Source organism: Myotis davidii, unplaced genomic scaffold, assembly GCF_000327345.1.
Source record: "Myotis davidii unplaced genomic scaffold, ASM32734v1 scaffold876, whole genome shotgun sequence".
NCBI lineage: Eukaryota > Metazoa > Chordata > Mammalia > Chiroptera > Vespertilionidae > Myotis > Myotis davidii.
The window spans coordinates 840,902-865,347 of record NW_006287953.1 but is presented as its reverse complement, the minus strand read 5'-3'; the positions used below and the strand labels follow the sequence as shown (position 1 = coordinate 865,347).

At 47.5% G+C, this 24,446-nt stretch overlaps 1 protein-coding gene across 1 annotated transcript in view; it reads left to right on the top strand.

Annotated features, from left to right (window-relative positions):
• Window positions 1-5,398: 5,398 nt before the first annotated feature.
• INSC (inscuteable homolog (Drosophila)) overlaps window positions 5,399-24,446 on the top strand; it is a 93,068-nt gene continuing 74,020 nt past the window's right edge. Inside the window, exon 1 of the mRNA XM_006759851.2 lies at window positions 5,399-5,515. Coding sequence (XP_006759914.1) covers window positions 5,460-5,515 — 56 coding nt within the window. The 5' untranslated portion in view covers window positions 5,399-5,459. The remainder of the gene's footprint in view (window positions 5,516-24,446) is intronic.

Below are 24,446 nucleotides of genomic sequence, written 5' to 3'. Positions count from 1 at the left end.
CCTTCCTTTGCTTCCCCTCACTTTCAAGTGGCAGCTTTGGGGTCAGGTCCTGAGAAACTTTCCCTGACCTCTTCTCCCCACCTTCCATTCTCACCTAGTACTGGTGGAAGCCCTCAGAACCTCTCTTGCATCCTGTTGGTTACCTGTGGCTGTCATTTTCATGCAGCAGTGGGATTGTCTGTGGAATGTCTGTCTGTCTGGAGAATGTGATGAACACAGAGCTGGGAGTGAGGAGGGAGGCTGTCCAGCTGGGAATGACAGACAGTGTAGACTATGAGAACTCAGGAGGGACAGGGGGCTTTGTCTCAATGGATATTAGGATGCCCTTTCCAGACACATGTATAGTCACAAAAGACCCTCCCACAATTGTCTCACTGAGTACTCATAACACATCCTGAGATAGATACCTTCATCTCCCATTACCAGTGAGGAAGCTGAAGTTCCTTCAACAAGAAGCCCCCTGGTCAGTCAGCAAATGTTTATTGATTTGATCATTATGCATGAGGCACTGTGTCAGGAAGGCAGGCCTGGAGGTACAGTAGTGAGCAGGACAGACCTCTAGTCCATGCCCCTGGGACCTTCAGCGAAGACAGATATAAAGCTACTAATTTCAGAGAGAAATGTTTAAATACAATTGTGAGGGCTTCTATGGGGTGAGAAATAAAGAGGGGTAGGGGATCATATAATGAGGGACCTGACTGCATCCCCAGGTCTCATTCCTCTCTTACCTCCACACCTGCCTTCTACCTAGCATTTCGGCTGGAGCTTAACTGCTTTCCCCAATGTTTACTGTCCTGCCCCCGTTGACAGCAATAATGGCTCCTGCAGATTAAACAATCCTCGCCTTGCCGTGAGCTGTACTTGGATTGGCCCATTAGACAACAGCAGAAAACCTCCCTTGCTCCCGGTTCTAATTGAGGAATTTACGGTAAACAGGCTCCCTTTCCTCCAGAGCCCAGGCTGGCTCGTTAGCCAAATGGAGGTGAGCAAGCCCTACCTCTAATGGGATGCAGGAGAGAAATGAGCTGTCCAAATGCGCGGCTGTCCCAGCAGGCGTTGAACTAAATCAGTGAACTTTAAGGCTGCAAGCCTTTTTTGCAAACCAGCCCCCTCCTAGTGAAGGAGGCATAGAACCAAGGTTGCAGTTCCAGGGTGAGATTTTCAATGAGTTAGGGAGGCCTTTGAGGTGGGGTAGAGGTGATGGAGTTTCTTCTTTCCTGCTCACTCCTATATGTGTCCTCACCACTTTTGTGGGCAAGGTAGAATCTCTGCCTTGAGATATATGTCTCAACTCCTACTGCCATGAGGAAGGACACTCCCTCTTTGAGGCTACCATGTGCCAAGCACATCATAGATATGATATTATATGATATATGATACGATATTATTAGGGACTCTTGTGAGTGGTTTCATTTAATCCTCATGAAGCTCCTGGGAGGCAGGTATAACTGAAGAAAACACCTTCATGGGGGCTGATGATTTTCCTAAGTTCATGTACTAATGAGGCACAGAGTCCAGATCTGTCAGATTTCCAAGTTTACGTTGCAACGCAGACAGCACGGAGCAAAGGGGGTGTCTTGAATCTATTCTTGTCTTCCTGACATGCTGTGTAGCTTTGGAGGGGGTCTGCTCTGAGCCCCTGTCAATAGAATGAGTTCAGCCTAGGGCAGTGGGAAGGAGTGGCCGCCAAGGCAGCAGGCCCCAGGGGCTTTCCTGAGGGCTGCATGCTTGCAACAGGTCTCCCTATAAACCTAGTGACACTTCAGGCTAAGCTGGGACTGCGGTATTCCCTCCCCTGATCCCTTCATGCCTCATAACTCTGTCCATGTGACTGTCATGAAGGAAACCAACAGATGAGGGACAGGGAGATGGCCCCACTGTCTGTGCTCCTCTTCCTCCTGCAGTTTTTATGATTTGCTTCATTTTTCTGGGGACTGTCTGTCCTCTCTCTGGCTGTGTCATTGAAGGCCAGCCCTAGGTGGAGCTGGGGGACTCACATCTGGGAGGTGGGAGCAGTGGGAGGTGCTGTTGAGAGAGAAGAGGGCTTGGCTATGAAGGGTTGGGGCTGGGTGTCATCACCATGGAACCAGTAGTCAGGCTGTCAACAAATGCTGAACACATGTCACCTGTTCATTGCTCTCATCGTCATCATCTGCAATCATAAAACTTGGATACTAGTCCTCTGTCACCTACTAGCTGTGTGATCTTGGGCAATGGATGTAATTCCACTGAATTTCAGAGATCTCACCTGTAACAAAGGGATGATGATAATATTAAATGAGTTAATACTATATGAACCATTTAGAACAGGGCCGGGCACATAGTATCTAGTCAATAAATATTACTGATTGTTTTCATTATAGAGGTACTCTATAAACATCAGCTGGGTTAAAGTCTTTGCTATTCCCTCTGTCACCTTATAGATAATCTCTCTAACCTGTTTCTTGTTCCCAGTGAATGTGAAGTGTAGCTCCTCTGAGATCTCATGGAATCATAATCCCAGTTTGACCGGGCAGTTCATTGTGTAGGGTCCTGTGCCTCGTCTCACACTGAGCAAGATGTAGTTTCAGACATCAAGGAATCTTGTCCCACTGGGGGAAGGAGGCAGGCATCGGTAATGCCGTCTGCGAAGGCCAGTGATTTATATACAGTCCAGATGTGCCCAGGTGGCCTCCCAGGTTTTGTTAGGGAGCAGCCTCCACCAGCATAACTGCTGGGAGACTATGAGTGAAATGGATGAGCAAAGACATCTCACTAGGGTGCTTTGACAAAACAAATCTATATTAGACTTAGTGCATGCCCCTCAGCCAAGAGCCCAGTGTCCCTAAAGAAAAGGGTATAGATTTTGGGGGCATGACTTGTTCCTACTGTGCCTTTGCTGGCCTCTTGTGCTCACTGCTTTTGTCCAAAAGGGCCCCCATCAGTGATTAGGAATCTGATCTAGAATTTTGTGCTCAGCAAGCTGTGTTCCTAGAATCTGCCTCTTAGAAATTCAGAACATCCAGGCTTCTGTGCCTAACAGCTCTCCCTCCAGGTCCCTCAGATATGACTCGATCAGATCCAGAGGTTCCTTCAATATTCTAGGGTGTGCTTCACCTAGTCACAGAATCCTGACTGGTTCATATTTACTTATTTTTATATTTAAAAAATATTTTTTATTGATTTCAGAGAAAAAGGGAGAGGGAGAGAGAGAGAGCTAGAAACATCCATGATGAGAGAGAATCATTGATCGGCTGCCTCCTGCATTCCCTCTACCGGGGATGGAGCCTGCAACCTGGGCATCAAACTGTGACTTCATAGGTAAACGCTCAAACACTGAGCCACACCGGCCTGGACTGATTGATTCACACCTTAAAGGACTTTAAACTTCCTTATTGTCTCTGTCTCCTCAGCTGCTCTGAGCTTTAATTCCCTCTTCAACAGTTTTTCTCTGCCCCCCCTTTCCTTCTCCATGACAACGATGGCAATAAAATAAGGCCTGCTTGTCATGCACTCTGAACACAACTTTCGGAGAAATTGGTATTACTTTCTGGTTCTTTAGTCAGACACATCACAAAGGGAATTTTGTTATTTCTAACTTTTTCTTTCATGTCATACTTTTCAGGCGAGTGACTCACTGGGTTCCCAAAATACATTTTCTCAATAACGATGGTAATGGTAGAAATAACAATGCCGAGACCAGTGACGCACATTGTCCCTGTGCGAGGTGCTTCGTGCCCTTCATCTCATTTTCCTCATCGCCTTTATCTGATCACGGGGCTGAGCACACAGCAGACTCTCAGGACATGAGAATAATAACAGCTTCTATTTATTTCGCTCCCATCTCTATTACTGATCTCACCTCACTGTTACAGAGTTCTGTGAAATAGATATTAGTCTCAGTTCTAGGTAAATAATTAGGGCTCAACATAAAGGTATTAAAAATCCACTCCACTCCTTCTTTCAACGGTCAACATAGAGTGCTTGCAAATGGTGCTTGTCCTTGAAGGGCTCACAGTCTAGGGGGGCCCACAGTGGCAGTGAGTCCCTGGAATTAACCAAAGCCTTGGTTTATTCTGGGCCCCTGCCTCTCCATATTTTTTCGATGGACACATGCATTCCAAGCATCATAAGGGGTACTTTGTGTCCAGCCACATCACTATTCATTAAAGTCCTCCTCTGCTCTTTTCTCATAAGGGTCACTGTAATCACAGAGTAAGACTTTAATTTTTCTGGGCTCCGCTCACCCACCTCCGCTGTGTCTTTCCACCAGTTCACTCTTGTGTTTTCTCTGAAGGTCTTGAAATCTGTCCTCAAACCAGGGCATGTCAGGGGACAGTCCTCCCTCCCTTTTGTTACTTTGCCCAGGCAACAGCGATAGAATCTCCCCTTCCCACAGGGAGGGCTTCTTTATTGGCTCGAAGAAGGAGTTGGCAGATTGGGGAAGGGACAAGGCAAGGCAGGAGGAGACAAAGAGGTGGGCAGCTTGTTTTATGGGGGAAGAAGGACGCTATTGTCTCCATCCAACCTGTGAATCACAGGCAAGCCAAGTGGGTCTTCAGAGCTGGGACTGGAGCCCCTGGGACCCGGCTCCCCTTTATCAGTTAGCCTGCTTTTGTCTGTAGAGAACCCAGATCCTCACTCAAACAACAACTGCATTATCTTACGTAACAGGAAGCCTAGAGGTGGGTCCAGCTCCAGGGTCAATCATTCAGGGGTTCAGGGATCAAGGACCTTTCTTCTCCAGCTAGGTCCTCTCCTGCTCGCAAGATGGTTTCTAGCAGCGATGAAATGATATGCTTTCCTTGCTCAGGTTCAGTGGGAGAGATCCAGTCTTACCTTGTAGTTAGGAGAACATGTTTTTCCTAGAAGCACTCTGAACCAATTACTGGCAGTCTGGGTGAAATTACATCATCTGAAGTGGAATGGATTTTGGGAAGCAACCACCATGCCCATTACAGAGTCACATTTTCCAGGCGTAATCAAAGTGAATAACCCAGTGCTGTGATGGTATACAGCTAGGGAATTAGCATGTAGAGTTGCCAGATTTAGCAAATAATATAGGATGCCCAGTTAAATGTGAATTTCAGATAAACCATAGACTTAAGTATAAGTTTCCCTCCTGTTATGTTTGCTGGTCCCTGTGGTCCAATATTGGGTACAAAGCAAAATGGATCAGGCACATATTTGACAATGGGATAAAAGATTGCGGAAGTTCACAGTGGGCTAGGGACTTACTAGTAGAACCAAGGTCAGAGTCTTGTATTACTTGTGTGAGGACAGTGGAGCATAAATTGGTTCAAAAAGCAGAGGAGGGCTAGGGGCGTTTTCCTCCACCCCTGCCTGGACTCCTTGCAGCCAGGATCTGGGAGAGAAAGTGATTGTGTCTCCTCTCTCGGGGCCCTCACTGACACCATCCTCCCTTTTCTTTCCAGGGTCCCGACCGCTGCGGGCAGGCTTTGCTGCAGATCGGGTTCAACATGATGGCGCTGCCCGGAGGCCGCCAGGTGGACTCCATCGCCCTCCCGGGTCAGCGGTAAGTCCCTAGGCCGCAGGTGGTGCCCTCTCCATGCTCCGTCCTGGGGAGGAAGCTTTAGGACAAGGTGTTGGGGATACCAGGTTCACTCAGCAAATATGCCTGGAGCTGGGCCCTGGGGCATGGAGGAGTCAGGCACACCCTATCTCCCAAGGAGCTGCAGTCTAAGATCCAGGCAGACAGTGAAGCAAAGAATCCAGTGGGGGGTGCCGCTAAGATAGGGGACCCCAGTGGGGTATGCCGCTAAGATAGGGGACCCCAGTGTAGGTTCCTGATCCTTCCTAGGTCAGGAGGCTGGAGTCACTGGGGGCCCTCAGGGTTAGTGAAGGTCCTCTGTGAGCCTCTTTGAAGGGTCAGTCTACCTTTAAGTGTCTTCTCTTTCTCCCAGAGCACCAGGGAGAGAAGTGAGTGCAGAACTGGTTCTTGGGAAATGGCTGTTGCCCTGAGTTGGGCAGTAGGGGGGCTGGGGGTGAGGGAGGGAGGACTGCACTGAACAGGTAAAGCCCAGATGATGAGGTTGGGGAAAGGAGAGACTCGTGGCCCCAGAGGTGCCTTCTCAGTACCTCGGTTCCCTCATGTGTCAAACGGGGAGATAATAGTACTACTTCATAGGGTTGATGTGTGAACTAAGTGAGTTCATATAAATAAGTGTCCGTCATACAGAGAGAGCTACACAGGGGGAGCTATGGTTTAGTACATGCCTGCTGTGCCTCACAGGTCCTCTCTGGCTCCTCATGTAGGTGACCTTGGGAAGTTCTTCCAGAAATCCCTCCTCTGACCTCTCTTAGCAAGTGACCTCACTGAGAAAATAAGCAATCGCAGGCAGACACTCTCAGTAGCCTAATATTTTAAGCCAGGAGAATGCGGAACCGATTTGGATGAAGCAGACTCAGTCTTACAACTCCAGTGCCAACCAGGTGGGAGGCCCCTATCTGTGGAGTAGTACTTTGGGACACTCCCACAGGGCCCCATGGAATGGTCAGATCAGAGCGTGTGCGGGGGTGAGGAAGCTGTCCTCACAGGGCAGGTTAGGACAGCAGTTAGGAGTTGGGAGAGTCTCAACTCGACTCTTGGCTCTGTTATTTATTAGCTGTAACCTTGGGCTTTAGTTTCTTCATCTCTGAAAGGGAGATATTTATGCTTACGTCATCGGGTTGTTATGAGAGTTTAGGATAATTTGCATAAAGCACCTGCCTGACATGGGAGCTGCTCCATCAATGTCAACTACTTCAGAAGAGGAATAGGTCCCCGGAGTAGGGCACCTGTGGCCAAAGTAGATCAGCTCCGGAGCCCTTTCAAGCCTCTGGGAACCCCTGACATCCCTTTCTCACTTCCAACCTCCCCAGAAGTTACAAGGATAAAAGGAAATTAAATCTCACAAAAATGATTTAGAAATTAGATTTCCTTTACCCGTGGTCTTCCGAGATCTGAAAATATTAAATGGAAAGTTTCAGAAATAAACAATTCATAAGTTTTAAATTGTGTGATGTTCTGAGTATCATGATTAAATCTTGTGCTGTCTTCCTCCATCTCGCCTGGGACATGAGTCATCCTTTTGTCCTGGCTGGAGAAGCTACCTGCCTATTAGTCACTAAGAAGCTGTCTCAGTTATCAGATTGCCTCCTGTGGTGCTTGTGTTGCAGCAACTTATTTTAATAGTCACTTTAAAAGTTATTTTAAAGCGAAAGGGTAGTGATGCTGGCAATTTCAACCTGCCTAAGAGAAGCCATAAAGTTCTTGTTATGTATCATTGGAAAGTTCATGTTAGCCTAAGGCCATGTCAATGCCTCCATCATTCATTCACCTCATTTCATCTCATCACATAGGCATTTTATCATCTCACATCACCAAGGGAAGGGTGAGTACAGGGTAATGAGATATTTTGAGAGACCACATTTACATAACTTTCATTACAGTATATTGTTCTATTTTATTATTGTTGTTGTTAATCTCTCACTGTGCCTAAATTATAAATTAAACTTTACCATAGGTATGTATGCATAGAAAAAAGACACACATAGTATGCCTAAGGTTTGGTGTTATTATTCATGGTTTCAGGCACCCACGGGGGCCTTGGAATGTATCCTGGCAGATAAGGGGGGGGGGATATTGTATCCTTTTGGAGGCAGGATAGGGCTTCTAATTGATATTATATAGCAAATACTGAGACAGGGCTAAGATGATGTCATGAGTTCTGGCTGGCCACAAGCATTGGAACCTGAGAAAATGCTTGTTTAGGATGTCTTGACCCTCACAGGGTGGGCTGCAAAGATGGTATTTCCTTTAATATAGTTGCAGCCTGGAATTGGGAAAATACTGGGGGGATACAATCCCTGTGCCTAACAACCTATCAATCACGTGTGTTCTGGGGGCAGGTGCATAGGCCACACTCACAGAGAAGACGCATGTGTATTTACAGGATGTGGGAGGGGTTAATTCATCGAATCTGAGGCTGCGCTGGGGGCAGACAATAGCAGCCACCTCTTCTTTCCTCTTGTTCCAAGTTGCGGAGGCCTCTGTCGTGGGGACAACACCGTGATTATTGTGCCCGGATAAATAATTCACGTTAGATAATTGGCTTCTTTCTGTTGCGTTCCACTGAAACTCAATTTTGCTCTGTGGTGCCAATGTTTACCTCAATATACAAAATAAACAAATGCTGCGAAGTTGCGTGGGGCCATCCAGCAGCCTGGGTGAGTCATATGAGACCCTGATGAGTAAATAGCATCAAAGGGGCTTTTCTAGGTGCTGGCTCCTGGGGGAGAGTAGAGGGCGGGAGCAATAGCACCCCTGGTTAGGGCTCGGGATCCTGTGCTGAACTGACATGGGTGTTAGGAGGGGCTGTGACAGGGTTTGTGACTCTGACTGTATCTGCATCTCCTGGGAAACTTTCAGATTTAAAAGCAATAAAATAAGGAAGCCAAAGTACAAAACCCTGCTCTTGGAGACTTGAATGTGGGCCTAAGTGGTGACAGCTTATAGGCCTCGGAATTGGACTTGGGCTCAAATCCCAGCTTCGCTTCCTACCAGCTGTGTGCCCTTGGCTGGCCCTAAAGCTGGATCAGCACCACGTTCATCTTCTCTCACAGGTGGCAGTGATTGTTACTTTAAGAGTTTGCATAAGTCCTGGGGTTCAAGAAGGAAGGTCTCTCTAGGGTGCAGGGTGCTCGGCAGTGCACAGCCCACACGTCACCAGCCGTCCCGGTGACAGAAACCAGCCCATCCTGCATCCCTCAGTAGTGGGAACCCTTGCCAGCTCAGGTCCAAATACCTCCCTGGAGAGTCAAGGATTTATGGGTGGGAGCGAAGAGGGCAGGAGACTGTGGCTGCTATGTCTCTAGCGGGAGGCTGTTTGCTAATGATACTCCAGGCAGCTAGAGGCAACAAGTCCTTCCTTAAAGGGGAACCTGAGCGGCACATACAACATTCACCCTATGAGGAAACTGAGGCTGGAAGCGGTGACGTGACCTGCCAAGGATGGAGCTGGGAAGGAGCAGCGCTTGATACATGCTCCCAGAGAGAGCTTGAGCCTGAGCACAGGCCCATCCTCAATCCAGGCTGTCTTTTCCACAGTATTCCTGGGAGCCTTACACAAGCAAATTGTTCACTCCTTTATTCAGCTACTTGTTTATTCATTAGCCTTCAACTAATTTTTTTTCTATAAATAATGTATCAAGTGCAGATCATATGCCTTGTGTGTTGCTTATTAGTATATTGTTAACCAAATAGGGAATGGTCCCTTCCTTATGGAACGCACTGATTTATCTCTTGACCTGATGAGGCCTGGATCTGTAGCAAGTATACGACTTGGTTCTTTCATACGGGACCTCTCACTGTCTGAGATGAGCTGGGACAGGGGAGTAGCAACTGCAGCTAAGTGGCCGGCAGCCTCCTGGGTCACCACTGGCCTGCTGGAGAGGAGCCCTCCAGCTTTCTGAGCCAGCGGGGACTGTCGCAGGCCAGCCTGTCTCCAACTAGATAATGGCTTGCATGTGTGTGCCCCTGGTCTGTGGCTGGTTTTCTGCTGCTGGGCTGAGTTCTGGGCCTGCGGTGAGATGTGCAGACTGTAATTGTCAATGGGATAATTGGATATTTTTCTGTTGTTTAAACCAACAGGAAGGCCAATCAAAGTTAGAATCAAATTTCCTCCCTTCTCAACATCTCCCAAGAGAAATCCACAGAAACAGAGGGCGTGACCTGGTGAAGGCAGAGGGACAGTGATTCAACGGTTATTTTTAAGAAGAAAGGTTAGATTTAAATTCCCATACCGTGCTGGGAGCTGGGATCATAGAAGCACGGAACATTGTTGCTAGACATGCCTCAGAGCTCATCTGTGTCATCCCTTCATGATAAGATGGGGAAACTGAGGCCCAGAGAAGGGGATAGAGCTGCCAAAATGCTCTTCAGGCTTCCTCCTGCCCATTGCACAGCCCTGCCTTCTCCGGGCTGTTTCTTAGGCTCATTCCCCACCCAGTCTCCCTAGAAGCTCTGTGTCCAAGCCCCAGTGTAATTCTCATTAGCAATGATCTATAACAGACATCATTTCATTCGTTCACTCATTCATTCGAATGAAATTTACTTTGGGCTAAGAACTTTAGGCCAGGCCCTGGGTAGTAACATAATGATTTATGTAAATATCATCTTTCCTACTCAGTGATAAATGTCCTAAGGGCTGAACTCATTTCTGATTCGTATTTGTGCTCCTGTGAGCATTAGAATGCACACAGTGGGAGCTCAGTAAGTGGCTGAATGAATAAGTGTTTAATAAATGTTTGATGAATGAAGGACACATGGCTGAGGGGTCTCAGGTGACTGTGAGAATTAGGTTGGATTTTGTTTCTTTCTCCAAAATATCCCTACTTCCAGCAAGCTGTTCTCATTCTGCTGCTTAGAGTGAAAGAGTAAGCTAGCGCTTTATCTTCATTAACTTAAATACTCTTTCTGAGTGAAAGCCAAAGGTTTAATTGCTTGATGGAGTCAGAGAGCTGGAGAGACATGTTTTTTTCTTCTTCTAAAGAATAGTGATTCAGAAATATTTTCAGTCTTTAGTTTTAAATTCACTGGAAAAAAGTGTGCAGCTTTGTTATGCAGTCTGTTGCTGAAGAACAGAATGCAGTGAGGAGCAGAGACTAAGAGGCAAAGACTCCCTCCTTCCCTTCCTCCCTCCCTCCCTCCCTCCTTTTCTCCCTCCCTCCCTTCCTCCCTCCCTCCCATCCTTCCTTCCTTCCTTTTTTCTGGCCCTGCTTTTTATTTACCTGCTGTGGGTCATCAGGCAAATTCCCCACCGCCCCTGAGCTTTAGTTTCTTTGTGTGAGGATGAGGAGGAGACAAGTTTTCCCAGGGACCTTTCCAGCCTTTACTATTCTAGAAGTCTGTGAGTGAGTTTTGGATAGTCTGTTCCCTTTTCTGGGGAAAAAAAACAATCCTACTTCAGTGCCTCAGGGCTGGGAAAGCAATTCCATTGACCAAAACAAGGTCTTCTATTCCTTCCTATGCCATGCACAGAGGGCCTAGTGTTTGCCTTGTATTTGGCATGGAAGTGGTCAGACCTCCCTGCTGGGAGTCCCTTCCGGATTCTGAGGCTGTGTCCAGTTCAGGTTTGATGGGAGCTTTTGGTATATTCAGGAGAAGTGTTCTGTGGGGAGGAATAGGTTGCCCTACTTTGATGGCATACAATACAGATAAATCTATAAATCCCAGCACTCCCACATGCTTTTGACTTCATCTTCACCCCTCTGACTATACTTAGCAACTTGCCATTTTCTCAGCGTGTGGTCTGATGCCATCACTCATTTGCACATGCTGTTTGTTTTTTTCTGTGGGAACCCTCTGCTTCTTCCTCTGGTGAACTTGAGGCATCCTTCAGTGCTGGCCTGGGGAACTTTCTCAGAGAGTCTAGCTTGGGCTAAGCCTCCCTTCTCTGTGCTTCCAACATTCTCTATGCTTCCCTCCAAATGCCACGTGAAGGACAGCGAGCCCTAATTGCTTATTTGCAGCCATTCATTTATTCATTCAGTAAATATTTATCCAGTGCCTATGGCAATGATGGCGAACCTATGACACGCGTGTCAGAGGTGACACGTGAACTCATTTTTGGGGTTGATTTTTCTTTTTTAAATGGCATTTAAATATATAAAATAAATATCAAAAATATAAATCTTTGTTTTACTATGGTTGCAAATATCAAAAAATTTCTATATGTGACACGGCACCAGAGTTAAATTAGGGTTTTTCAAAATGCTGACACGCCGAGCTCAAAAGGTTCGCCATCAGTGGCCTATGGTGTACCAGGTGAGGTGCTCGGTGGAGGGAACACGTCATTTGCCATAGAAGGTCCTGCCTTCTTGGAGAACATGTTTTCATCATCTTCCCTCTGTAATCCCAGCAACGTAGCCCAGTACCTGACACATTGGGGTGCCTAGTCAGGGTTGGGGGCCATTACAAAGTGTTCTCGGCATTGTAGAGTGCTTACTTACAGAGGATCCGCCACTTCACACAGTAGGTGGAATACAGTGAGGTAGTGTTAAGGGCTTGATTCAATCTTAATTATTTACTTAACCTTCAAAACAATTCCACAAGCCTTGCATAACTGAGATTCAGTGGGTCAAATGACTTGACCAAGTCATTCAGTGGATAAGTAGAAATAAGAACCTAGGAGACCTAAGAACAGAGCTTGCTCTTGACTATCATACTAGGCTCTCTGATTTCTTTAACAATTCTAGACTTTGAAAGAACAATTAAAGACCATTTTAAGTGAAAAAAGACTAAAATGAACCAACAATAAGGTAGGCATAGATTTCCACAAACTATTGACCTCCAACATTTGGGGAAAACTGGATGCCAGGCTAGCAGGATTAGCTGCGGGTGAGGAACTGGTACCAGTAGCTGGCAGGGGTGTGGGAGGGGCAAAGTATGGGTCTGTTGAACTGGGAAATAGTGTTCCCTCTGGCATCTGAAGGATGAGGCACTATTACCTTTCCCCAGTGATGGGCTTTGATGAATGGAGGTGGCAGTCTAAGGTGGTTATTTCCCACCTTGTGTGCATGGCCTTCCTGGCTCCCTGCTCTGGCAACACTTCTGGTGCAAACTTGTCCGATGTCTGTGACGATGGGGCCACAGGCATCTGACAACTTTTGTCTTGACTTGAAACAATGTATAACCAATTCTCTCCCAGAAAGAAATGAGGCAAGGGTTTGAAAAATGACTAGACATACCGTAGTCTAAATCAGCGGTTGCCAACCAGTGGTCCTCGGACCACTGGTGTCCCGTGAGGTCCGAAAGGTTGGTGACCGCTGGTCTAAATAATCACAAGCTTTAAAAGGGCATTGGTATGTCACATAGGGTAGTTTTGCATAGTAGAAAGAGCCCTGGCTGTGGATTTGAGGGTCAGAGTAGCCCTTAAATTGCTAAAGAAATCAGAGACCTAGTATGATAGTCAAGAGCAAGCTCTGGTCTTAGACCTCCTAGGTCAGTGGTTCTCAACCTTCTGGCCCTTCAAATACTGTTCCTCATGTTGTGACCCAACCATAAAATTATTTTCATTGCTACTTCATAACTGTAATATTGCTACTGTTATGAATCGTAATGTAAATATCTGATATGCAGGATGGTCTTAGGTGACCCCTGTAAAAGGGTCGTTCAACCGCCAAAGGGGTTGTGACCCAGAAGTTGAGAACTGATGTCCTAGGTTATTTCAATTTATCCACTGAATGACCTTGGTCAAGTCATTTAACCTACTAAATCTCAGTTATACAAGGCCCATGGAATTGTTTTGAAGGTTAAGTGAATAATTAAGATTGAATCAAGCCCTTAACACAGTGCCTAGAATGTAATAAGCATTCAATAACTTTAGCTTTATTATCACTATTGGCAGTGAGTTTGAACAACTTCTATACTGCCTCTAAGCCTCAGTTTCTAAATATGTAAAATGGGTTGGTAATCTCCAACTATGTAACAGCTCTAAGGGCTAAAGGAGAGAGTGCTTGACACACAGAGGCACTCTATTATTGATAACCCTCTCTTCTTGCTGTGTGGGTAGTTAGTTACCTCTGACTTTAGAAGTATTTTAGGGAGCCCATTGTTGCACACTGCAATTTCTTGGTCTGTTACTAGGCCGTTCCTTTCTCTTACACCAACTCCACCCTGAATAAATCCAGCTTAAAAAAATGCATCCGACCAGTAGCCTGGTATGTGGAGATGATTGTGGTTACATCTGGCTTTGTGTTGAGAATCTGCCAGACTCCAGAAAGCCCAGGTTTTGAGGCTTGGTCACCTCCTTCCAGATGTTCCAGGAAAGCTGCCACACAGAGCAAGAAGTGGGGTTACTCGGGGAGTAGGCATCTGCTTCTCTCAGGGGTTCTGCTGAGAACAGGGCAGAGCTCCTGTGAGCCCCACTCACTTCTGGGATGCCCTCCCCGCTCGCAGGCGTGGGGGCAATGTTTATAGCATCAGGCTCAGATTCTAGTTCACTGTGGAGACAGAGGAAATCCAACCCTGGTCCCGGCCCCTGGTTTCTCTAGCTCTTTGGCTGGAGACCCTACGGCTCCACGAAGGGAATGTGATTCATTGCCAGTCCATCTGCTTTGACCTCAATTTTCAGTTTCCTTCCTCTGTGTGAGTAATCAGAGCAGTCGCCTGTACTCGCCAAGGAAAGATTTCATGCACAGTGAGATGGCACCTTGCAGTTCATTGCTTGAGACAACTGAACCACTGGGAGTGGTGAGGTGCAGGGACAGCAAGCAGCCCCCACTGCAGAGCAGGAGCTGCCCAGTTTGAGCAGACTTTATATAGGATTAGGGTTAATCAACAAATCCAATAGAAGAGGTGGAACCCGGAGGAGCAGAAAGCTAATGACAGAGTCAAGCAAGCTATGCAATTACAGGATGCTCAACACGAGCACAGGCCAACCCTTAATGAGCCGCAGTCCCTAGACTCTCAGATGGAGAAGAGCAGCTCATTATGTGGCGGCACGGTGGCTGAGTCTGGGAGTGGACTGGCGAGCGGTGGGGTCATGCGGGGCTCGCCAGGCCTGGTCCCCTCCACTGGGAAAGTTTGGGGCCTTTTTGATGGACCTCTCTGCAGGGCCTGGCCCCTCCTGCTGTGACCTCGCATATCCCACTTGTCATAGTGCCTCACCCTGAAACCAAGCGAAATGAAGCCCCAGCTCCTGCCTGGGTGGGTGTCCTGTCTCGGCAAGGGCAGTGTCTTCACTCAGACTACCAACCCCAGGGCCAGCCTTGCTCTTTTCCTCTGCTCACCCTCGTGTTTTCTCATGTCCCTCCCAGGTCACCTGCGTTTCCTATCCCACGTCACTGCCCTGGTTCTGGCTTCTGTCCTCTCCTTGTTTTATAACCGTCATCTCCCAGCGGGCCATCCTCCTATCTAGTATCGAACCCTGCTCGGTTCAATTTCTACTAACTCTGCGCATAGTTCTGTCACTGCCCTGCTCTAAGAGGTTTTCAGGGGCTCCAAACTGCCTTCAGAATTACATTCAAATTCCGAATCATGTCAAGGTCTTTGATCCATGAGTCCCTGTTTTTCCTTTTTTTTTTGAGTCCAATGAGACTTCTTGTGGTACTGCTATTTTTATACCTCAAGGCCTTTTCACATTTATGTGGAAATCGTTTTGTCCTTGTCATCCTGGCCAACTCCCCTCCTCTAAGAACCGGGCAAATGTCATTTCCTTTGTGTACACATTCCCAGGCGAAGTCAGGCTCCGTCCGCTGGGATCCTGGGCTCCTGCTCACAGCGTTGCGATGGCTGATGGTCGTGTGGTGTTCAGTTGATATGAGCAGAGACGCGGGACTATAGAGACTGAGTTTGAGTGATGGCCCCACCACTCACTATGTGGCTACACATGGGGCCTGATGTGTAAACTAAAATGTTTGGCTTTGTCTTTCCCCTTCTGTTCTCCTCCTTACTTGAAGGAGAATTCTTTTCATGTGAGTAAGAAGTCTCCGGGTCTGTAAATGGGGGTAATAATAGTCTTTCTCCCTGGGTTGGGGGGCCCTTCTGGAGAGAAGCCCAGCCAGTGCAGCCCAGCATGAAGGAGTCTTCCCACAACTGGGGGTAGAGAACCCTTGGTCGGGGCCTGAGGCTTGGGGATAGAGCGAGTGTGTGGTGGAGGAGAGGGGTCCAAGTGGTGGGGCCTGGAGGCTAATGAGTCTCCGCAGCCCTGCAGACTGGGCAGGCTGGCTCTTGGCCACCCTCTAGTGGTGGCTTCTGTATTCTCACCTGCATTTTCCAGAACCACGCGGAGGTATCAGGATGGCAACTGGCATATTAGATCTGTGAATTCTCCTAAATGTTTCACTTCAGCAAATGAAAAGAATTCTCCTTCAAGTGAGGAGGAGAACAGAAAGGGAAAGACAAAGCCAAACCCTTGTAGTTTACACATCAGGCCCCATTTCAGCCATGAAGGTTGAGGGCAGCGGAGGCTGACTTAGTGCCTGTGAGAGTGCAGTTATAATTTCACCTGGCAGTACTAACATGCCATTTGGATAGAGCACAGCCTTTTATAAAGCAGTTGGAGTAACATTAAGGACATGGGGTCCAGAGTCCGATGGGCTGGGTTCAGAGCCAAACGTTGCCACTCACAAGCTGGGTGATCTCCAAGCTTCAGTTTCCTCATCTGCAAAAGTGAGATAATACGAGGCCCCTCCTCACAGGGGCATTGTGAAAGCTAAACGAGATAATCCATGTGAAGCCGACCACATGACAGCTGGCACAGGGCCCAGCCTCAGTAAATGTTAGCAGTAATGATTATGGATTTTTTTTCCCTTGACCCTCACACAACCCAATGAGACAGACAGTACAACTGTGTAGATTCTTATCCTTCCCATTTGATACTTAATTCAGTTTTATAAATAGACACTGAGCATCTACGGTTTTAGAGGTGGCATGTTGGGAGGACATGGAAGATACAAGCCCTCCTCTACTTGTAGTCTAGTGGACACAGCAGATATTAACCAAGGAGTAAAACACTTGAAACTGGTGTCTTGATGGGGGAAAGACTGGGTATTGCAGACACGTGTGGAACATAGGACATAAGTTCATCTAGGAGCCAGAGAAACCTCCCTTAGAGGAGGCATTTAGGCTGGGATTTTGAGGGTGCACAGGCATCAGCAAGGTGAAGAGGAGAGGGAGAGAGAGGGGTCCGTATGTGCAAAGTCTGGATGCTGGAAGTCACAGCAGAGGGACTGAAATGGTGGCTGGCACAGTGGTTGGAAATGAGGGAGAAGGCAGGTCAGGGACTGCGGCTCAGAGGGCAAGTATCCTGTAGAACGCACATTTAGCGAGGGGTAGAAGTGGGAGAGGGACCCAGATGCTGCTTTCTCCTCAGGTGTCCTTGCTGCCAGCACCGTCATGCTGAGGCTCCTATGTACGTTGGCAATGCACAAGTGTATCCTTTTTAGATGTTGAAAATGAGTTGCTTCTGAGCTAATAGAGGCCAGGAAATGTTCACAGCGCCCCCCGCTCTCTGAGGGCATCTGAAATGTCAGTGTTCGACAGCGTGAGATGATGAGCTCTGAGTCATCGAGAGGAGGCGGTTGTCAAATGCACACACTGGCTCATAGGACTGGAAAGTTACCTGGAACTAACTTCATGTTTCTTAACTTTCTGAAACAAATAACAGCCCGCTGTCTCGGGGTGCCGGACAGACTGCGGAGGCGGCCAGGGCTTTGGAGCCAGGCAGACCTGGATTGAAGTCTGGGCTCTGCCATTGATTAGCCGTAGGCACCTCTCTGAGCCTCTGTCTTTTCCTCCTCTGTAAAATGAGGATAATAAAGTCTTGCTGTGCATACAAAGTAGATATTGTATATGCAAGCACTTGATATGTGCCCGGCATACAGAAAAGCACTCAATAACATTTTCTTTATGGCAAGCTTGGAAATGAGCTAGATTTGTTTTGAATGGGTTTTTAGAGTGGTTGAGCCTCTTCCTTACCTTCAAACCCTTCTGTAGATTGATGGAAGGCCACAACCTGAAGAAATGGGTGGGGCAAAGTGCCATTATTCATGCCCCTTCACAAATTACTCCTGGTGTACGGTGTACGGCGGGCCCCACTGCCCCTTCCCCAGAATTCCTGGGGATATCTGAAATGTGGGATCAACCCACTACGGTGTTAGATTGGGGATTTCTGGGGAACAACCAGGAAAGGCCAGTGCGACAGCTTGGAGTGGAGGGTCAGTGCAGAAGATGGTGGAGAACATGGGGTCACAGAGGGAAGGAGGCCAACCCCAGGGTAACAGGTGGATGCAGGAGGCTTTTTGCAGAATCCGTTGAAGGAGAGAAAGCCTCCTTCCTGCTTCTCTGGCTCCCGCGTTGCACAGATGGATGAGCTGCTGGCTGGGAGCAGGACTGCTGTGAGCTGTCCAACACCAGACCCTGGGGAGGCTCTGCACCGAAAGTGTGAACTCGGAGTTAGGCCTGGAGAGCGGTCCGCTCCTTGCACGGATGCCCCGAGGCGCAGAGGCCTGTGCTGAGGCAGCTCAGCGTGGGGTTGGGAGGTGGATCAGAAGCAGGGTAATGACAGCCCTGGACGATTTGAACAAACCCAGAGAAGCGGCATTTCCTTTAGTCACAACTGGCTGGGGCTTCAGTGCCTTAGTGAGGAGGGGCTGAGCTTAATGCCCTAACCACACTGTAAATTATTTATAGCTCGTTGCATAAATAATTATGCTCAAGGTAACTGTTTAGTAAACAGTTTATACTTCACTGCATCAGAGGTTAAGGCGTTCTAAAATAACCTTCATTGTTTCCATAAAGCCCTTCGTCAGAGAGCCTTCTCGGGTTGAAGAGAGATGTCAGGTGGGCCCAGCTGCCATCTGGTGACATCAGATGACTCGGAAAGAGTTCTCCTGTGTGTTGAGTGTGGAACCCAGCGTGCTTGCAGTGGCTTCCTGCGGGGCCTTGCCAGAGTCCCTTCTCCGAGGGCACGTCTTCTCATCTTTCCCTTGCTCTCGGCACTCTAGCCACTTATCTCCATACTGTTTCCTCAAACGAACCAGGCGAACTCCCACCGAGGGCCTCTGTCTGCCTGTTCCCTCTGCCTGAAATGCCCGTGCCCATATTTCAGTTTAGTTGATTCTCTAACCTCTTTGACATGTTTTGTCAAGTCTTACGGAACAAAGGCCCCACCCTGACCACTTATTTAAAGTGGCCATTACCTCCCTGCCTCCCGCATGGACAACCTTTTCCCCACTTATTCGGACTCTACTATTTTTAAAAAGGATCTTTATTATGAAAGTATTACAACTATCCCCTTTTTGCTCCCATTGACTCCCTCCACCTCACTACTACCCTCTCCCTAGGCCTTCACTATTGTCTGTGTCCATAGGTTATGCATATATGCATATAAGTTCTGACTCTACTTTTTAAAAAATATATTTTTATTGATTTCAGAGAGGGAAGGAGAGGGAGAGAAAGATAGAAACATCAATGATGAGAGAGAATCATTGATCGGCTGCCTCCGGCATACCCCACACTGGGGATCCAGCCTGTAACTCAGGCATGTGACCTGATCGAGAATTGAACCGTGACTTCCTGGTTCATAGATGGATGCTCAACCACTGAGCCATGCTAGCTGGGTCCTGACTCTACTTTCTAATAGAAGTTATTGGCTTGTAACATACGATATACTTTTAAATTCATTATAGTCTGTTTTCCCTTGCGATAATGTACCCTTCACAGGGGCAGGGGTTTTTGTACTTGTTTGTTTATCATGTATCCCAAGCAGCTAGAACAGGTTTTGGCACATAGTAGGCACTAAGGAAGTATTTACCGAGTGAATATTCAGGGTGGGAATTGTGAAAGCATGAAGGCTGCACATGGATGCTGGAGTGCCTGGAAGTTTTGGGAATGCAGTTTTTTTGGGGGGAAGTCCAGTCCATGAGAGGGACTGGCCATCCTCAAGAGAGGAGACAGTAGTCCCATTAGACTTAACCTGTGGGACTCAAACCGAACTCATCTTCCTGTTTTCCAAACTCGTTTCTTCTAATTCACTCAGCAACTCAAGTAAAAAAAAAAAAAAAACCCGTGTCACATCTTTATTTCCAGTTATTCATTATCCATATGCGTCAGTATCTGGGTCCTGCTGATTTTATCTTTTTAATTATTCTGGCATGATTATTCTCCAGCGTCACTGCAATCACCACCAGCATTCAGAGGGAGGCAGGGTCCAGGAAAGCTGCTCTACACACACAGAGCTTCATCATCTTTTGTTTTTGCGTAGGCTTCAAAAATATGGGGCTTGCCTTCCGAGAGTTCCGGCGCTGCTTCCGCCCCTCGCGCCCAGGACCTGAGCATCCTTGGTCTCCCGTCACTGTCCTGCTCACTTGCCATGCTACCCCAGAAGTTTCTTCCCCGTGTGGTCCTTGGTTGTAGAGTTGGATCGGCTTTGAGAGGATGTCTTGCTTTCACCTGACATCGGAGAGGCAGCTCTCCTCTGAGTTTCAGTTACTGTTCTCACATTGTCCTGCGGTGCTTCCCGGGCAATACCTGGTGGTTGCTTTGAGGTTGTCCTTTCTGATATTCATCAGATGCCACCTTCTTGCTTCCCTCTTCTTCCTCTCCTGCAGGTGACACCAGGCAGGCCTTGTGGCTGGAGGGGGCTTGCCCCCACCTGCCTGTGTTTCGAGGTTTGTGGGGCTATTTGACCATCTAGTTTTGTTGTAAAGTATTTTCCACGGGGTTTGGATAGTGTTATCTAATGGCTCTGTCAGTTCTTATGTGGGGATTTGGAGAGATTAAATATCTACGCTGCCATCACTGCCATCTTTCTAGAATTTTTTCTTATTTTTCTGACTTTTAAGTAACTAAGCTCTGAGGATATAGCTTTCTTCCTTTTTATAAAATATAATTTTATTGATTTCAGAGAGGAAGGGAGGAAAGAGAGATGGAAACATCAATGATGAGAGAGAATCATTAATTGGCTGCCTCCTGCACGTCCCACACTGGGGATCGAACCTGCAACCCGGGCATGTGTCCTGACTGGGAATCAAACTTTGACCCTGTGGTTCATGGGTCAATGCTCAACCACTGAGCCACACCAGCTGCGTTTCTTTTTTAAAAAATATATTTTTATTGATTTCAGAGAGGAAGGGAGAAGACAGAGGCAGCTTCTTGAAACAGTTTTAATAATCAGGAACACATGTGATACTGCCTGTCAGGGATGGTTATTCTAAGCAAATGTGTCTGCAAGTGAAATGGTGACTGTGACAGCCAGAGATGTCTAGTGGAGTCCAGACAGCATGGCACAGACCAGAAGGCTATGCCGGGTGGGCCTGGCAGGACCTGGCGGCTAGAGCAATACCCAGTGTGAGGTGCTGAAGGAAGAAAGGATGACAGTCGTCCAATGCCACCTTGTGGCTGCCTGAACTGGTCTTTTTTTGGGTGGGGGAGAGGGGTGGGTATACATGAGATGAACTCTGGGGACTCCTGGAAATACTTGAGACTTCTGGCTGTTGCTTTGGGATGAGAGGGAGGTTGGGTTACATCTCTTCTCTGGGACCCCATGAGCTTTCCGAGGGCAGGCAATGATCACCAACATAAGGCCTGGCACACGGTTAGCATCAAACGTGCTTCGTGAAATCAGGTGCATCAGGGATTGACTGAGAGACACTGCTTAATGTGTTAAACCTGGCTGAACTGGTTGAGGATATCGTATGTCTGTTACTGTATCATGTGGGGACAGACACTTCCCCGAAGAGCTCAGATCTCCCTTCAGCCTCTTCCCCGGGGCTTGAGGAAATATACAACACCTCACCGGAAAACTGTTTATCTCTAAGTTCTGAGAATTGGGATAATGGTTGCTGAGGGTGCAAGCTCTGCCCGGCCACAGCGTTGCTTTAGTGGAGTATAGGAATATTTACAAAATTACTTGTATAAAAGCCATCTCTGGTTCTACTGATACCTGCTTCAAATATTTCTATTTAAGACAAAAATTTTATTATTGTCTTTTGTGGATCTGGTTACTTGCCCATCTCTCACACTTTTACCACAGTTCAGGGAACTCACCTATATTTTGCCTGAGATCCCAACCAAAGACAGAATCTGAAAATCCTGAAATCTAGTTCCAGAACAGAGGAGGGAGTGAGTGAGTTCAGGGGGTTCCTAAGTGCCAGGCCAGGGCAATCATGCTCATCTTGAGTAACACTCTGCAAGTTAAGAAAACACTTGCAGCCCTAACCGGTTTGGTTTGGTGGATAGAGCGTCGGCCTGCGGACTGAAGGATCCCGGGTTCGATTCCGGTCAAGGGCATGTACCTGGGTTGCGGGCACATCCCCAGTAGGAGGTGTGCAGGAGGCAGCTGATTGATGTTTCTCTCTCATCAATGTTTCTAACTCTCTATCCCTCTCCCTTCCTCTCTGTGAAAAATCAATAAAATATATATTTAAAAAGAAAAGAAAACACTTGCAGCTGCTGTAGCAAGGCTCACAACGATGTTTGAGGTTTCCCAGGCAGTCTTTGGTTTACTTGATTAGATTAAATATTTATTGCTGCCTACTATGTGTCAGACTCCATGCTGAGTGCCGGTGATGCTGAGATAAAGCAGACAGTGCTTGTCATTGAGGCAATCTCCAAGTCTGCTGGAGGAGCGAGCCCGGTGCAGAAACTTGGTGTTGTGGTCAGTAGGTGCACAGTCTTTGGAACCAGACTGTTTGCATGGAGTTCTGGCTCTCTTCAGTCACGTAAGTCTCCTGTACCTCCACATTTTCATCTGTAAAATGGAGACAATAGCAGTGTGCACTTAATCAGGTTACTGTGAGAATAAAATAATGCATGATGAGTGCACAACCTTGGGGCTCTGTGAGAGTACAATAAAACTTTGTTATTATTGGTGGCTTTTGTCCACTTTCCCTTTTCCTGTGATTTCAGAACTATTCTCCATTTTTTTTAAAGCTAAACACAACTATATTATTATCAGAATGGTTTAGCTGTAACTTGGGCAGCTTGGGTGCAAAACATGCTGGGAGAAGTCAGGCAGGATGGGATGCCTTGAACGGCCAATCTATTTTGCCCTCCACCTGCGGGAGGGCCAAAGTCCCTAATGTCCTCCTGTGTCTTGGGCAGAGTTGGCCTTGGATCTGAGTGGGATGTGGCTTGTTGGCAGAAGCTGGGGACTAGCCACTGAGTAGGGTTGAGAGGAGGCAGGGATCCATGGCTTTACTTACTGGCTCGGTTTAGCCTTCTCTGTGTTTGGTTCCTACTTGGGGAGGAGAGGTATCTGTTTAAATGATCTCTAAAGAGAAGTTATTTTAAGCTCATTCTTAAAGAAAACCAGATTCCTCTTTCCCCACAGGCGCCCAGCATCCGCCCTCATTTCTGAGGCTGTCACCCTGGAAGTGGCTCCTGCCACTGGACAGCCAGGAGTGGGTGTGGCCTGAAAGCAGTAATTACATTTCTGGGGCCCAGATCCTGGTCTGCCTGCCATTTTTTTGTTTTGTTTTGTTAATCCTCACCCAAGGATATTTTTTCCATTTATTTTTTTTTGAGAGAGAGTGGAAGGGAGGAAGAATGACAGAGACAGAAACATCAATGTGAGATGTTTCTCCCACATGTGCCCTGACTGGTGCCAGGGATTGAGCCTGCAACTGACATATGTGCCCTTGACCCGAGACCCTTCAGTCCACGGACCAATGATCTAACCACTGAGAAAACCAGCTAGGGCCATGTGGCATTTTAGACAGAGTCAGGGGCTCACAGCTTCCCTTCGTCTTCCTATTGCTCATAAGCTGCCCCGAAGTGCTTGCTTGGAAATGGTCCTTCCTGTCTCCCGTGTTAAGGCAGGCTCATCTTGCTCCCTGCCCCTCTATTTTTCTTTTTTTGAGGGGTGGGCAGAGTGGGAAGCAGCAAAGCATAGAGGTGAAGAGCAGACTCAAGTCAGAGAGACCAGGGTTCCAATCTCAGGGCTACTACTTTCAACCTGGCGATTTTACTTCTCTGCATCTCAGCTTCCTCATCTGTAAAAATGGGGATAACAATGGGACCTCGCTCAGAAAGTTGTCCTGAGAAGTAGATGAAATAATCCATGTGAAGCACTTAGCACAGTGCTCACCATGTGGAGCGTGCTAAATGAGTGCTAGCCCTATTATAGTTATTATCATAGGCGCTAACGTGTTACATAGGGGAAAGGCCAGCAAAAAGAACTAAGATTTTTGAGCATTTCCTTTGTGCCAGGCACTGTTCTAGGCCCTTCACATTCGCCATTTAATTCTCCATCAACCTGGTGTGGAAAGTTCAATTACTCTGTTTTATAGATGGATACATTGATTGAGGCTCAGAGAAGTTAAGAAACTTACTCAAAAGACTAAGGTATCCTGTCAGGAGTCAGGATACTGGTTGTCTTGGTTGGGGAGTGACCAGTTGGTGGTACAGGGAGGCTTCTGGGATGCTGGTATTATTCTGTTTCTTTATCTGGCTCCTGGATACACGGGTATGTTGACCTCATGAAAATTCACTGAGCTGCAAATCGATATTATGATGTACTCCCTGTTATTTACATATGTTATTTCAATAAAAATTTCAGAAACAGGGAAACATAAATAGCAGCAGCAGGCTGCCCCGGTCACAGATTACGGGGAGCACAGCCAGCTCTTTCTACCCACGCACGCTGACGGGAAGCCTTGGTCTGCCGGAGCTCCTTGTGGGCTTGAGGCCCTTACACAATGGGCTGTTCCATCCCAAGGAAGCTCTGGTTCAAGGCCTGTTCATGCAATGAAGGAAAAAACAGGGTTATCATGAGCCAGTGTGAGGGCCTGACTCTCCCAGAGGGAGGTCTCTCTGAGGCAGCTAAGCGCAGAAGGTGTGGATCCAAGAGGCTTGCCTGGGGGTCAGCCACTTCCAGATAATGGACCGACTGGAAGACAAACCCAGCTAGGGTTGCCATGTTTCCTTCTCCTGAGAGAACAACTTCTATCCCTTGGCCCAC